We start from the raw sequence: 14,589 nt of genomic DNA, 5'->3' as shown, positions 1-14,589 counted from the left end.
TCTGCGATGCTTGCTTGAGCGTCCAAGAGGCTTCTTCAACGAGGCTGCCCCTCTGCACGCCAAACAACTTCTTTTTCCCGAGCGATGGTCTGTTCAAGGCTTCTTCTTCTGTTCCAACCAAGGTGCACGCATCGTCCTCGGTAGTGCAGAGCATTTGCTCGTCAAGCTCGCCGTCCTTTGGACATCTTGGTTGGGTGTAGCTGATTTAATTTGGTTGTCCTTGAGGGTTCTTCAACGAAGTTGCCTCTCAGAGAGGTAGCACTCTGGCGTTCTCTCACACTCGGCAGTCCTATGGCCCACCTTGCTGCATCTTCAACATGCCCTCGTTCTGCCAGGGCCCTCGCAACCAGCTGCCATATGACCATAGCCTAGGCAGCGGTAGCCGCGTACCCTCTCAACCTTCTTGTGTACGCGACAGGACACCCATCCCACCTTCAGGCGTCCTGCGCGCACTAGTCTCTCCACCAACTCTTCTGCCAACTCCACGATAGCCCTCAGACTGCCTCTGTAGGGTCTTTATGTACGCCTGACCGTCACCTCTCCTACATAGTTTATGCTGAAGTGGCCTTTTACGTCTGCTTCCACCTCTCCTGCGTCTGTTGATGTGTGTAGGTCTAGGACCTCTATCTCTATTCGTTGGATGAGCTTGCAAAACGCTACCCCCTTCACCTAGAGCTCCTCTTATGGCCTCCGACAGCTTGGCTCTGCCCTTTTCTGTAGGCCCAAGTTCTACAAGGATCTCTTCGTTTCTGGTTTGCCTGACACCCTTGATTTTCAAATCTAGGGCATCAGGGCTTACCTTTTGCTTAAGGTCCTTGAGGACCTCCACGTAACTCAAGCCTTTGCCGGGTTGAAAGCAGGCTTCTCTTCTCTCTCCATCTTTGAATCTTACAGGATCTGGGATATTATGTTTTTGTTAAAGTAAAAACACGAAATTAATAAAAAACTTATTTAGGTTTAATTCACGCTAACGTAAAATAAAATTATAAATTGCTATAAAATTACGAAGCTAACCGATAAGAAAAAATGAATATAAAACATAAGAAAATATTAAATCTTGACAAAGAATTTGAACTTATATCGAAGTTTTCTTACGTACCTCGTCACGATATCAAACGCAAACTTCCCGAGACCTAATGTGCGAGATCTTTTAAAGGCTCGCCCCTCCTAACTTCTTCTCCTTCGACCACCCCCAATTGTCCATCACTCTCGCAGCGTTTCCCTACAGCCTCACGGCCACGGATACATATCTGTGTGTATGATGTATTAGGTTTGAAGTGTGGGATATTGGGTATGGGGGATAGGCCAATGTTAAAAGAGAGAGAAAGACAAAGTGGAATGATATTAATAAAGGATCGAGAGCGGGCCAGTTGGAAGCGTGTGTGTTCGGATAAAAAAAAAGAGAAGGAGAGGACTATCGCGGAGAGATGCGTAAGCACGTGTGTACCTGAAAATATGTGTGTCCATGTGTGGGTGTGTATGTATAAATGTATGTTTATGCATACGTGCACGTAAAATTTGCCTTTTTTCGGGAAAATCTTTTATTTCCCGGACAACCACGGCCTCAGAAAGCTGAGCACGTAAACTTTGGCTCCCGTGCATGAATTAAGCCACGCCCAGAGGGATCTACATGCAAGTGATTTTCCAATATCTTGTTTTAAAATACAACTTCAAAATAAATTCCAAATTATTATTAATAATAATATGTTACAAATCTGTTCCATGTTTTTAAAGTTCAAAAATAATAATTAAACGTTTAAAATACTATTACAATATTCGATGAAAATATTATTTCCAACATCAAAAAAACGATTACTTATTCTACGAAGTTGTATCGAAATCGCGTATCAAAGAAACCGACATTGCGTCATTTAAGCTCACTCTTGATTCGCCGCGAATATCGCACTCTTGTATGCAGAAGTTTCATATTTCATTCGGCTCTGTTACATTACAAAATGAAACTTAAACCTAAATAATTCGTGAATTAAAGCTGGGTTTCAAATTCGATGTTTTAAAATTATAACTGATTATAAACTACATTCGCAAGAAATGATTTTATACATTTTTATTCTTAGTTTAATAATCTTAAATATTTATTCACTTAATTCTATCCGAAACAATCTTGTTTGGAGTCAAGGTCGCGGGCGCCTAAGCGTTTGCGGTCCTCGGCTTCTTACGCCTTTGCTTGGAGGAGCCAGCCTCCATAGGACTCAGGCTCACGGCTTCATCTGTTTGAGTGCCGCTTTGGTTTGTCCTCTTCTTAATCTTCTTCTTTCAGGTCATGGCCCTCATTCTGGCCGTTCATCCAACATTTTTGATCAAATCTTTATGAAGTCTCCGCTCGTGTCAACCCGTCTCTAATTTGGTGCCACATTTTTTTTCTCCCGGCTGAAATCCGCCATTTCTTTGATAGTGTCATTCAGCTTTCCGAAGAGATCATATGTCTCGATGAGTTTGACATCTATTTCTGTTATTTCCCTCTTGTTGATCGATACTTCTCTGATATCTCCTTCCTTAGTGATGTCCAATGGACCTCCTAACTCCTCGCAGACGCTTCTGTCAAAAAATGTTTGGTTCCCCCCAAAATCCTGTGAACTGGCACTGGCCCTTGGGGCTGGAATCCGATCGGAATCAGTGTGGAGGTTTCTACTCCCTTGGGGTATGTAGTTTTTCACATACTCGCTCATGACTGGTTTTAATTCGGAATTCCTTCCCCTAGCTGGTTTTTGTCCGCCCTGAGTTACTTCATTTTTCCCGGTACTAGCCGTATCTGGGAAGCGTTCCCCTGTTCGCAATCTGGGGAGGTGCCCGATGGAGTACCAGAAAACCGGATCTATTATAACCACATCCGGATATTACAAACGATGATGTAGATAGGAAAATCCCAGAAAAACTACAGTACTTTGAAAGGAATTTTGGTTATGCTTTACTAGAGTTCAGATATGTAGAACGAACACTAAGGCATGCTCTGCTCAAAATGAATAACACAAATGATCTGCGTGCACTAATAGTACGTCTCGACAGCAACACTTGTATACTGTGCAGCTGTGGCAATCGTTAGAACGTTGGGCTAAAAAACTAAGCCTCCAAATGCAATTTTTGTCTCAGCAAAAGATCGAGATCCCCCATGGAAGATCAAGTTGGATATGGATGTCAGCAAAGTAAGGTGCAAATTGGGTCGATTAACTCAATGTAAAAAAAATAGAACCCCCTTTGGCACATCGTGACATTAACACCAGCAATATTGGATGCAATTTATTTATTGGATGCAAACACCGACTGCGTCGGTACAAGAAAATTAATACACGACGGCAACAAAATGAAAACTTTCAGACCGATGAAAGATGGTTCTATTGTGAACTGAGAATAAAGCCAAATAACCAGCAAAGCACCGAAGTCCATTAATTGGAAGATATGACAAACTACTGGTCGGGTGTTTGCGAAAAAATGAACAGATGCAATTTCGACACTGCGTAGTTCAAACTGGAGGCAGCAAGGGCAAGCAATAGCCCTAAAGTGCTACTGACGAACATCACTGCTTTAGATGTTTCAGTGTTATTAAAAAGGGCAAGTAATAGAAAAGCTCTAAGTCCGAACATGGTGCACAACTTCTGGTACAAGTACCTAACAAGTGTGCATCTTGCGTTGCAAGGTGTTTTCAGAAGACCATTGAACACCCAGATCTGATGCCAGGCTTTATGCTCCAGAGTACTACTTATACGTCACCAAAAAAGCAGACGCTAAAAATCCATCTGAGTTTTGACCGATAGCCTGTCTTCCAACAATTTATAAATATCTTACAGCTATCATTTCAGATAAGGTATAGTCTCATTGCGACAAGAATGAGATTCTTACAAAAGAGCAGAAAGGATGTTGTAAAAACTCGCAAGGCTATAAATATCTAGTCACTATGGACACTATTGCCATGACTTAAGCTCGTAAGTATCAAAGAAACTTACATATGGCATACATTGACTACAAGCAAGCGTTTCCTTCCGTGCCGCCTGACTATTTACTTAAAGTCTTGAAACTTTACAAAATCTTCGCATGCATTATTGACTTTCTAAGCCATGCGATAAGGCTCTGGGGTACAAGAATCGAGTAATTTGATAATGGACAACCCATGATACCTAGATCAGTAAGTTTTGCGACAGGTATATATTTCAAGGAGACTCCTTTAGCGCACTATGGTTCTGTTTGGCGGTGAATCCATTGAGCAAAACACTAACCAGCATGTCTCATGGGTTCAGAATTCATGATAATGAGGATGATCATCAAGTGAACCATCTTCTTCACATGGATGACCTGAAGCTAGTTCAGCCCAGAAACTGCAGGAAGTAATCAATGTCACAAAGCAGTTTTCCAATGATATCCACATGGAGTTCGGACTAGATTGATGTAGAACAGTGCATTTAATCGGAGGGGAATTACAGACCGCAGAGTTAGAGAACTAGTTCGAAAATGACATTGAGGCAATGGCTTAGATTAATTATGAATAGTTTTCTCAACTTAGCAAAAAAAAATCAGGGCAATCAACACATATGCCACCCCTGCTCTCGCGTACTCATTTAGGCTCATAAAATCGTCTAACACCGACCTTGAAAAGTTAAACAGAATTATTCGCATAGAAATGACGAAGCACCGAATGCTATTCCGTGGCTATGATGTATAACCGGGTTTACTCGAGTAAAAGTTGAATAAAAACTTAATATGAGCAATATTTTTTACAAGATAATGCAATTCCATTGAAATAAATTAAATAATTCTGTTAACATACTGAAGTAAAATACTTTAGAATTTCATTTAAGATTTATAGAGTTCTATTGATTAATTTTTACATTTTCATATAATGAGAAGGTATTGGTTTTATGTAAAATTCTACTTTGTTGGTTTTCATAAAATCTTCACGTTTTAAGACCCACTGAATCAAAAAAAACGATTTTCATGAAGGTGTTTGTCTGTATGTAGTCTGTATTCTGTAGGCACAATAACTTTAAAAAAATTGATAAGATTCGATTCTGCTTTGGCACACTTTTTTAAGGCCTGAAAAGAAAAAAAAAGTTGGTGAATTAGCTATTTTGGATCAAAATTCCAAAAGTGAGCAAGTTTTCAAAATTTTTAAGACCATATTTTTTCAAGATTTCAAAATTCTATAAACGTTTATGCATAGTACTCAGAAAGTCAAACAATTTATCCTAATGACTTTTCTATAAAAAGAAAATTATCAGAGTTAAAGCATTTTCAAAATCAAAAAAAATAAATAAAATCAACATTTCAAGCCAAACAACACATGATATCAAAAAAGCCAAGAAATGAAAAACGCTGATTTTTGAAAGCCCTAAAAGGTGGTCATAACAACTTTTTTGATTTGATCGTAAAGTTGAAAAGTTTTTCATCCTTTAGATGAAACGTCTTAAATTTGTGTGATTTCGGATATGTCCATTTTTTGTCACTTCTCGACGTTTTGATACCCTCTGAAACAGAAAAATAGTTTTAACTCAAATATCTGTCGGTCTGTCTGTCTGACTGATGAAGATGAGTTTTGAACTTAACTTCTTAAAGAATTTTCCAATTTCAATTTCCTTTTGGACATTGGTCAGTAATCCAAAAATACAGGTCAAGTGCGTCAATAAGCCTTCTATTGCCAATATTTATGGTTTTCACCATGACATATAAGGTTAAAGAAAATTATAATTCAACTTTGCCGCGAAACTAGGCAAGATACAGTAAAAAAACAAGAAACTAGAATTATTTGTCTTCGAAAGTTCTACGAAATTGCTCTGAACTATTTTTTGATAACGATAACCGTTTTTGTTTTAAATATAGAAAATACCATACGAAAATCGAAAATTGAAATTTATATCCAAGCAATGCAAAAAATTGTGAAATAGTCAACAGGAAAATTTCTTGTCTCGAATAAAGCTACGGAATTGTTTTTTGCTATTTTTCAATAATGCTTATATTTTAGCTAGAAAATGTAAATTTGATACATTTTCGTCATTTAGATAGAATGTTGATTTAACGCATGTCTAGTTTAATCATTTTTTTACTTTTTGTGACCCACCAGCCTTCTACCACCAATATTTATGATTTTAGCCATTGAAATTCAACTGAAAATTGTGATAATTTAATTTTTCCGCTAAATTAGGCATTTTACCATAGGAAAATCAAAAATTAAAAACTAGAACCAACTACGCAAAAGACGGCACAATAGCCAATACTCTTATTGTAAACAAAAATTTATGGTGTTAGAACTATCTCGTTTCGTCGGATGCAACTGGTATTATTTCCTAGCCCTCGGCGTGAAGGTATCTTGATTTTCCCCAACTAATCTAAAATAACTAATAATACCCATTGTTTAGCAGGAAAATTAGAATTTTTACATTCTTATCATTTAAATGGAATGCCTTAGATATATGTAATTTTGGCACGAATCATAAAACTTTCCACCAAATCACCCAAGATACAATAAATTAAATATTTCTACAAAAAGGATTTTTACTGTTTTTTCAAATATAAAAACATGAGCATACGTATTTTCCGAAACCAATCGGTACCATAAATTGTAGAAATGTTAATTTACTGAAATTATTCATTTTGCAGGGTACATGAGTATAAATTATAATGCAAAATGAAAAACATATATTAGATTAATCATGCTGGATAAAATTTGTAATTTATTTTTTAATATCTAAAGAAAATATAACAAAAAAGAATTCCTAATCTCCAAATTAGAGTTGCCTATGCTTGCAACTTTCATTTTAACTGGCCTGTTCACCAATTGGGGGAAAACACAAAGACCGCGCGCGAAGTGCGAGGTGAATGTATTATTGAAAGCGAAGCGAAAGAACCAGTTATATTTTTTGTTTATGCTTTAGGCTTTTCTGAGTTTATAAATCTAAATCATCGGCTTACAATTTTTAATGAATCATAAAATTTTCTAAGGTTTAAGTATCTGGTTCTTCGAAAAGCTTTCGAGATAAAGCACTAGCGTTGACGTTTGTCTTATCTAATTTGAACACAAAGGTTATTTTTTACATTCCGATAATAATTAAGGAAGTTACATGCATTTCAACATTCTAAAATAGTTAAAATAAGATTTTTTAAACTATTTATATATATGTATATATATATATATATAAAGGGAAATCTAAATTTAATTTTTACTAGCCATCAAATATATTTTAAAACTGTCCTAACGCAATGCTGAATTAAAAGAAAATTTACAAAAATTAGATTATTTAAAAAAATTTTAAATGACTCAATATTTTTTTTTATCAGAAAACTAATTTTTTTAATGTTGACTTAGAATCGAACTTGAAACGGGCAAAATTAAAGCCTATAGCTTTATGTCTCAGTTTAGTAAATTAAGAAAAAGTACATTTTTTATTAACAATGCATTGCAGAACATACCTACTTCTTATCTTTCGTTCGATTTTTCGTACATAAATTTATTTTTAAATTACATCCGTCTGTATAACCCATTTTTTGAATAAGAAGGGCGAGTGTCGCAATGAGAATAAAATTTTCAAAGCCATAGCTGCCTTGTGAACCTTCTTCAATAAAAAATTGAAAAACAAATTAAGTATGATTGAGTATGTTTCTGCACAGCATACACATTTTTATATTTTTTTAAAATAATAAACAAAATTTTAAGTATGGTCAAATTTTTACTCATATTTGATTCACATTTTGTTCAGGTCAAAAATGATTTTTTTCAAATAATTGTATGTAAATGAAAAAAGAAGTACCATTCTTATTGAATTGATTGTAATTTTCTCGCTATAATAAGGAAACGTATATTAATCATACACAACGTTCTCAAATTATATAAGATTTTCTGTAAAATCTATTTTCCTACTACAGACAAATTTCAATTTCAGTATTTCTTGCCATGGTCAATTATGCGAAGGTCAAAACAAAAAACTGACATTAAAATTCGACTGTGTTTTTACAATCTATGGTACTATTGATACTTTCTTGAATTTCTCAAGTAAGTCCAAGGTCTGTCATTTTAACTATAAAATGTTTCAAACATTTTCCGATGGTGCTGGTTGTTATTTATAACTCTTGGAAACTTGTGAAAACCTGAGTATCATTGCTTAATAAATGAAACCAGGAAATAGGTAGCCTAGTTTTCCCCCTTTTTAGGATCAAAAGTCAAAATCTTGAATACTTGATTGGCAAAGAGCTGGAAAATGGAAGGGATTATTTTTCGTCCCTTCTTTCTCTATAAGGCCTGAGAGTATAAATTCGGTACGAATGCCCTTCTTTTCGCAGTTCTTGAAAGAACATTTCATTTAAAAAATTTTTTGTTAACAATGAAAATTCTTCTAGCGATTTGCGCTTTCAGCGCATTTCCTTGTTTGTTAATTTGTCAATCCGGTTCGGGACATGGTTGGCAACCCAACTTTTTCCACAACTCGCAAGCCAGCTCATCAACTAATTTGCAACCCAGCTTGCCACATGGCGCGCACCCCATCTCGCAAGAAAACCCCGCTCACCCAATTGGCCCCAGGTAGGTACTATTACTTTTTTATTTTTACAACTTTAATTAATTCATTATATTCCTCTGTCGGAAACTAAATTACGTTTAAGAATTAATAAAATATTTACAGGGTTGATACAAACTTCCAGTTTCGAAATTCACTTAATTTTTGTCTTTCATCTCACCAATTTTTTATTTTCTCTGACCGCTTTATATTTTTCTTTCATGTATAAAGACAGCCATAAACGTAGAAGATTAAGAATGTTAATGCTAGACCATTTCTGCCTTAAATGAGCGGCTAAAAGCAAAAATTGGACATATAAATTTTGGGAGTAAAAATGGAACATAAATTTTTCAAAGTAAGAAGGGAACAAACGAATCTTCCGAGTAAAAACGGAACAAAATTTCTTCCGAGTAAAAATGCAACAAACTAATTCTCCGAGTAGAAACGGGACAAATGAGCGCACGGCTGGTGGGAGGGGCTAGACGCGCGAATGGTTGGTGGGGATACACGCTCGATCCGTGCTCACTTTTCAATCATGGATCAAAATTTTCAAGAGGCCTAATTGAAAAACGATAACAAAAAAGAAAATACATTTAGTTTAGAAAAATTAAAAGATAAATAATAACTGCTATTCTGAATATAATTTGTTTTAAATCTAATCATTAAGAAATAAAAAAATTGTTTAATTTTGAAGAAATATGCGTGGCATAATTCAGCAAAGGATACACATCATGAACAATATAAAAAAATATTTTATCAATAAATTTGAATATTTGAAAATGTTTTTGGAAGTTACATCAAATGCGCGTACAAATAAAAAATTAGTTTTTTTCTAAAGAAAATTCAAAATTCAACACCCTATCCACGAGTTTGTTTTTTGAAACATGCAAAAATCACCCTCAAAAATAGTAAAAGGCACAATTTAGAGATAAGTAATTGTTTTAATAATTCTTAATTATCTTCAACTCAAAATATTAATGAAATAAAATAATAACTTTTCATAAGGAAATATTACTCAAAAAACAATACATTTTAAGAATTGAAAGGGGAAAAAATAGTTTTAACAAATAATAATCGTTGAGACAACTGAAAGTTAGTTTTAGAATACTTCAAAACTCTAACTTTGCCGTAATTTTACTTAAAAAACTTTCTGATTTAAATTTTTATTTTTAAGCGCACATCTTTAATTTAAAAAAATTTAAAATGCAGTCGTGAAGACTCACGTGAGTAAAAAGTGAAAGCGTTTGAAGTTAAATTTTGTTATGCAAAGCATTTTTATTTTATCAACTGTGAATACAATAAATTATGTATATTATTTTAAATGAATCTGCACTTATAGTATTAAAAAGTGAACACTAATTGATTTGACTATTTTTAATTAAAAAATAACTTTATAAGAATTATATATTCGTAATTAAAGGCTTTATTTAAATTTTAAATATTATTTCAGTCTACAATATTCAATTTTTCATTCATTCAATTTTAATATTTTTAATCAACACAATGGAAAATTAATTAAAGCTTAGCAATATTTGACTGTTCATTAATGAGACATACAAAGCCTTGAATAGTTAAAAATGTTGCTTGATGTATAAATAATAAGCATTTATTACTTGTAGACAAAATTTGAGTGATTTTAAGATATTTTGTAGAAATTGTTGATGCACGTTCTTTCCCCCCCCCCTTCCAGCGATTTAAAGAAATATTTAGAAGTTTTCAAAAGATTTACAACTAATTAAATAATTGAAAATAATTTCAAATAAAATAACGAAATATTTAAATCTATAAAATTAGACTATTCGTACAGAAATTTTTGTACGACTAGCAGCAAAGTTTTCTTATTAATTAGTCTCTAATTTTAAATGAGGTTTACAATTAGGTTTGATATTTAAAAGATTAAGTTTTTAATTAATTTGAAATTAGAATTAAGAGTCTTAGGAAAATGTTTTAAATTTTTTGGAAGCCTTTACAATAATTATTGTGTAGGCTTTAAAAGATTAAAAACATTGTCTTAAGTTTCCTAGAAACAGTTTTAATGATTTTTCATTTTTAAAGAATATATAAAAAGATTTTCAGAATTGTCCGAGAATAATGTGGAAGATTTCAGTGAGTTTTATGAACAAAATTTAAGGAATTTCTAGAAATCGTAGGGGAATTTGATTCATTTCAAAAGAAATTCAGAAGTTCAGAAAGAATTTAAAAATAATTTATAATTTAACATAACGTAAAACAACTTCTAATTTTTTCAAGATTTTAAAATAAAATTTTTATGCTTTTCAAATATTTTTTCAAATATTTAATTTTTCAATTTTTACTGTTTCCAGCTTAAAATGTCTTAAAAGTAATATAATTCTCTCGTACCAAAATTTTCTGTACGAATAGTCGAATTTTATAGATTTATATACTTCGTTATTTTATTTGAAATAATTTTAAATGTTTTAATTAATCGTGAATCTTTTGAAAACTTCTAAATATTTCTTTAAATCGCTGGGATGGGCAACAACTTACATCAAAAATTTCTACAAAATGTCTTCAAATCACTAAAATTTTGCCTACGAATAATAAGTGTTTAATTATTATTTATACGTCAAAATTCAACATTTTTAACTATTCAATACTCTCTGTTTCTCTTTAATGAACAGTCAAATATTGCTAAGCTTTAATTAATTTTCCATTGTCTTGATTAAAAATATTAAAATTTAAAGAATGAAAAATTGAATATTTTAGACTGAAATAATATTTGTATAAAAAAATTTAACTTTAAACGCTTTCACTTTTTACTCACGTGATTCTTCACGCCTGCATTTTAAAATTCTTCAAATTAAAGATGTGCGCTTAAAAATAAAAATCCGAATCAGAAAGTTTTTTAAGTAAAAAAATGTCAAATTGCGTATTTTGAACTGACTAATATCATAATTGGAAACTGCAATTCAACTATTTACTTTAAAAAACTGTTCTAATTCTCGGTTAAAAAATAAATTTAAAGCTATTTCCCGGTTTTTCCGATCTTAAAAGATGTTATTATATTAATTATATATATATATAATAATTTGTTATTATACGGCACAGTTAGAGTTTTGAAGTACTCTAAAACTAACTTTCAGTTGTCTAAACGATTATTATTTGTCAAAACAAATTTTTCCCCTGTCAATTCTTAAAATGTATTGTTTTTTGAGTAATATTTCCTTATGAAAAGTTATTATTTTATTTCATTAATATTGAGAGTTGAAGATAATTAAGAATTATTAAAACAATTACTTATCTCTAAATTGTGCCTTTTACAATTTTTAAGAGTGATTTTTGCGAGTCTCAAAAAACAAACTCGTGGATATGGTGTTGAATTTTGAATTTTCTGTAGAAAAAGACAAATTTTTTAACTGTACGTGCATTTGAAAATTAAAGAATGTTTCGCAAACAAGAGTAAAGAAATAAAATAAAAAACAGAAATCGTTTACGCATTGTTGCAAAATAGACATATCTAAAAGTTTTTGCAAATTAAACAGTTCTCCGATACTTTTTCGGATGCAAGTTTTAAAAACATTGTCAGATATTAAAATTTATTGATAAAATATTTTTTTATATTGTTCATAGTTTGTACCTTTTGCTGAATTATGCCACGCATGTTTCTTCGAAATTAAACAATTTTTTTTATTTCTTAATGATTAGATTTAAAAAAAATTATATTCAGAAAAGCAGTTAATATTTATTTTTTAATTTTTGTAACCTAAATGTATTTTCTTTTTTTGTCATCGTTCTCCATTTGGGCCTCTTGAAAATGTTAAACTATGACTGAAAAGTGAGCACGGATCGAGCGCGTATCCCCACCAACCATTCGTGCGTCTAACCCCTCCCTCCAGTCGTGCGCTCATTTGTCCCGTTTTTACTCGGAGAATTAGTTTGTTGCATTTTTGCTCGGAAGAAATCTTGTTCCGTTTTTACTCGGAAGATTCGTTTTTTCCCTTTTTACTCTGAAAAATTTCTGTTCCATTTTTACTCATATAGAAATTACGTGAGACGTTTTGAAAATATTTACTTCAAATTTTTTTTCAGCAGAAAAATTTTCAACTAAAAAAGATAAATTTTTGACCAAAAAGATAAAATGTTAAACCACAGTATTATTTTTAACAGAAAATATGAATTTTCAATTAAATAATTCGTTTTCAGTAGAAAAATTTAAATAAATAGGTTTTCAACCTACAATTTAATAGTTATATTTTCAGTTGCATAAATAAATTTTTAACCATAAAAAAAAACAAATTTTTAACAAATGACGGTTTTTCAACAAAATAGTTGAATCCTCAACCGAGAAACATTTTTCAGTCAATACGAGGAAAAAAAATTCATTTAAAATGTTGAATTTTCATGCCAAGAAAACAATTTTTCTACAAATTTTTAAAATTAAAATATGAATTTTTAACAAAAAAAAAATATAATGTTCAACTCATTAGTTTCATTTTTTGAACGATTGTTTAATTTTTTTAAAACTTTCAACCAAATAAACAATATTTTAATGACCAGATGAATTCTTAACAATAAGATCATAAAATAAATAACTTATAAAATTATGTCAGCGCATTTGCTTTTATAAATCTATTTTTATTAAGATTTCAGGTTCATTTAATTATTAGAGAATATTATTTGAAATAGAAAAATTATTTTTTCTGACATTTATATATTTTTGTTTTATGTATAAAGACAATTTTAAACGTAGTATATCAATAATGTTAATGCAAAAAGTTTTTTGAGCCTAATTTACTTTAAGAATTTTAAAGACAACAGTAATAAAGATTCATATGAAGGGTCATATAGAAATTAAGTAAGACGATTTGAGAGGAGAATTGGAAAATCTTAAAAATAAGTTTTTTTACCAAAAACAAAAATTCTTTATTTTAAGGAAATAAATATAAATTCTAAACTAAGAATGATATTTTTTAAACAAGTTGATCAATTTGGTTCTCAGAAAGACGATTTCTCAACAAGCCAAATGGAGCTTCGATTGGGAAGATAAATTTACAATTTGAAAATTGTCTCTAAGCAAACAAATATGATTTTTAACGAAACAGTCAATTTTGTAACCCACCAGATGAATTTTGAACAAGACATATTAATTTTTATTAAAAATGTACTACAAAAAAATTTAACATAAAAAAAATATATTTAAACAATATACATTTGAAAAACAAAGAATACATTTAATTCTTCAAAAAAATATGCAAAAAAACTAACTAGGTGAATGATTAAAATTAGGTTATAAAAAATTTTTAAATATAAAAAAACTTAGGCTTAGTTTTCTTTATAATTATACAAATTAAAACACATTTAGAAAAACACTTTTTATCAAAAAACCATATTTATGAAAAACTTTTAAAAAATGGTAAATAATACATTTTAAAACTCCATAATTTAGACGATACCATTATACAAGCAAATTGAATGCAAAACAAATATTTACAATAATTAACTATGTTAACATACATAAATAAATTACAATTCAAATTTTTATTATGCACTTTTTCACATTTAAAAAACAGACTTACAACCAAATAGTTATATTTATAACTACCGAAATAACTTTGTAAAACTTGAAAAAGTTATGAACCAAGAATATTAATTTTTTATTACATTTTTTTCAACTATGTGAACTTTCGACAAAATAGTTGCATTAGTACGAAAAAATAATTAATTTTCAACAACAACATTGAGTAGTCAACTGTTTAGTAAAAAATTTATTATATAATGAAGACACAACTTTTTGCGAATCTACTCAAATTTTCCTTTAAAGAAATTAATTTTCAATCGAAAAGACTAATTATTTTTTACCAAAAAAGATGACAACAAAATAATTTTTAACTAAAGTAATGTATTTTAACCAAAAAGCTAAAATTGAAATATTTCGTAAGATCTTCTGATTCCTCCTCTCAAATCCTCTTATGCAATTTTTGGTATAATTACTCAAAAAGGGAAATTTTGGAATAAGAAGTTTAGTATTAAATTTTCAGTTAGAATAATTAATTTCCAACATTAACTTGATTATTGTGCAATGAATAGGATTTTAAATTTGATTTCAATCTTATTTCAATTTCTTGAAATATTTCAA

General features: G+C 31.0%; 1 protein-coding gene across 1 annotated transcript in view; it reads left to right on the top strand.

Annotated features, from left to right (window-relative positions):
* Positions 1 to 3,127: 3,127 nt before the first annotated feature.
* The window catches only part of LOC117176452 (regucalcin-like), a 25,530-nt gene continuing 14,068 nt past the window's right edge, over positions 3,128 to 14,589 (top strand). Inside the window, exon 1 of the mRNA XM_033366693.1 lies at positions 3,128 to 3,161. Within this exon, the coding sequence (XP_033222584.1) occupies positions 3,128 to 3,161 (34 nt within the window). The remainder of the gene's footprint in view (positions 3,162 to 14,589) is intronic.

This window comes from Belonocnema kinseyi, chromosome 7 (genome assembly GCF_010883055.1).
Source record: "Belonocnema kinseyi isolate 2016_QV_RU_SX_M_011 chromosome 7, B_treatae_v1, whole genome shotgun sequence".
Taxonomy (NCBI): Eukaryota; Metazoa; Arthropoda; class Insecta; order Hymenoptera; family Cynipidae; genus Belonocnema; species Belonocnema kinseyi.
The sequence above is the reverse complement of the archived record's forward strand: the minus strand, read 5'-3'. Positions and strand labels throughout refer to the sequence as shown.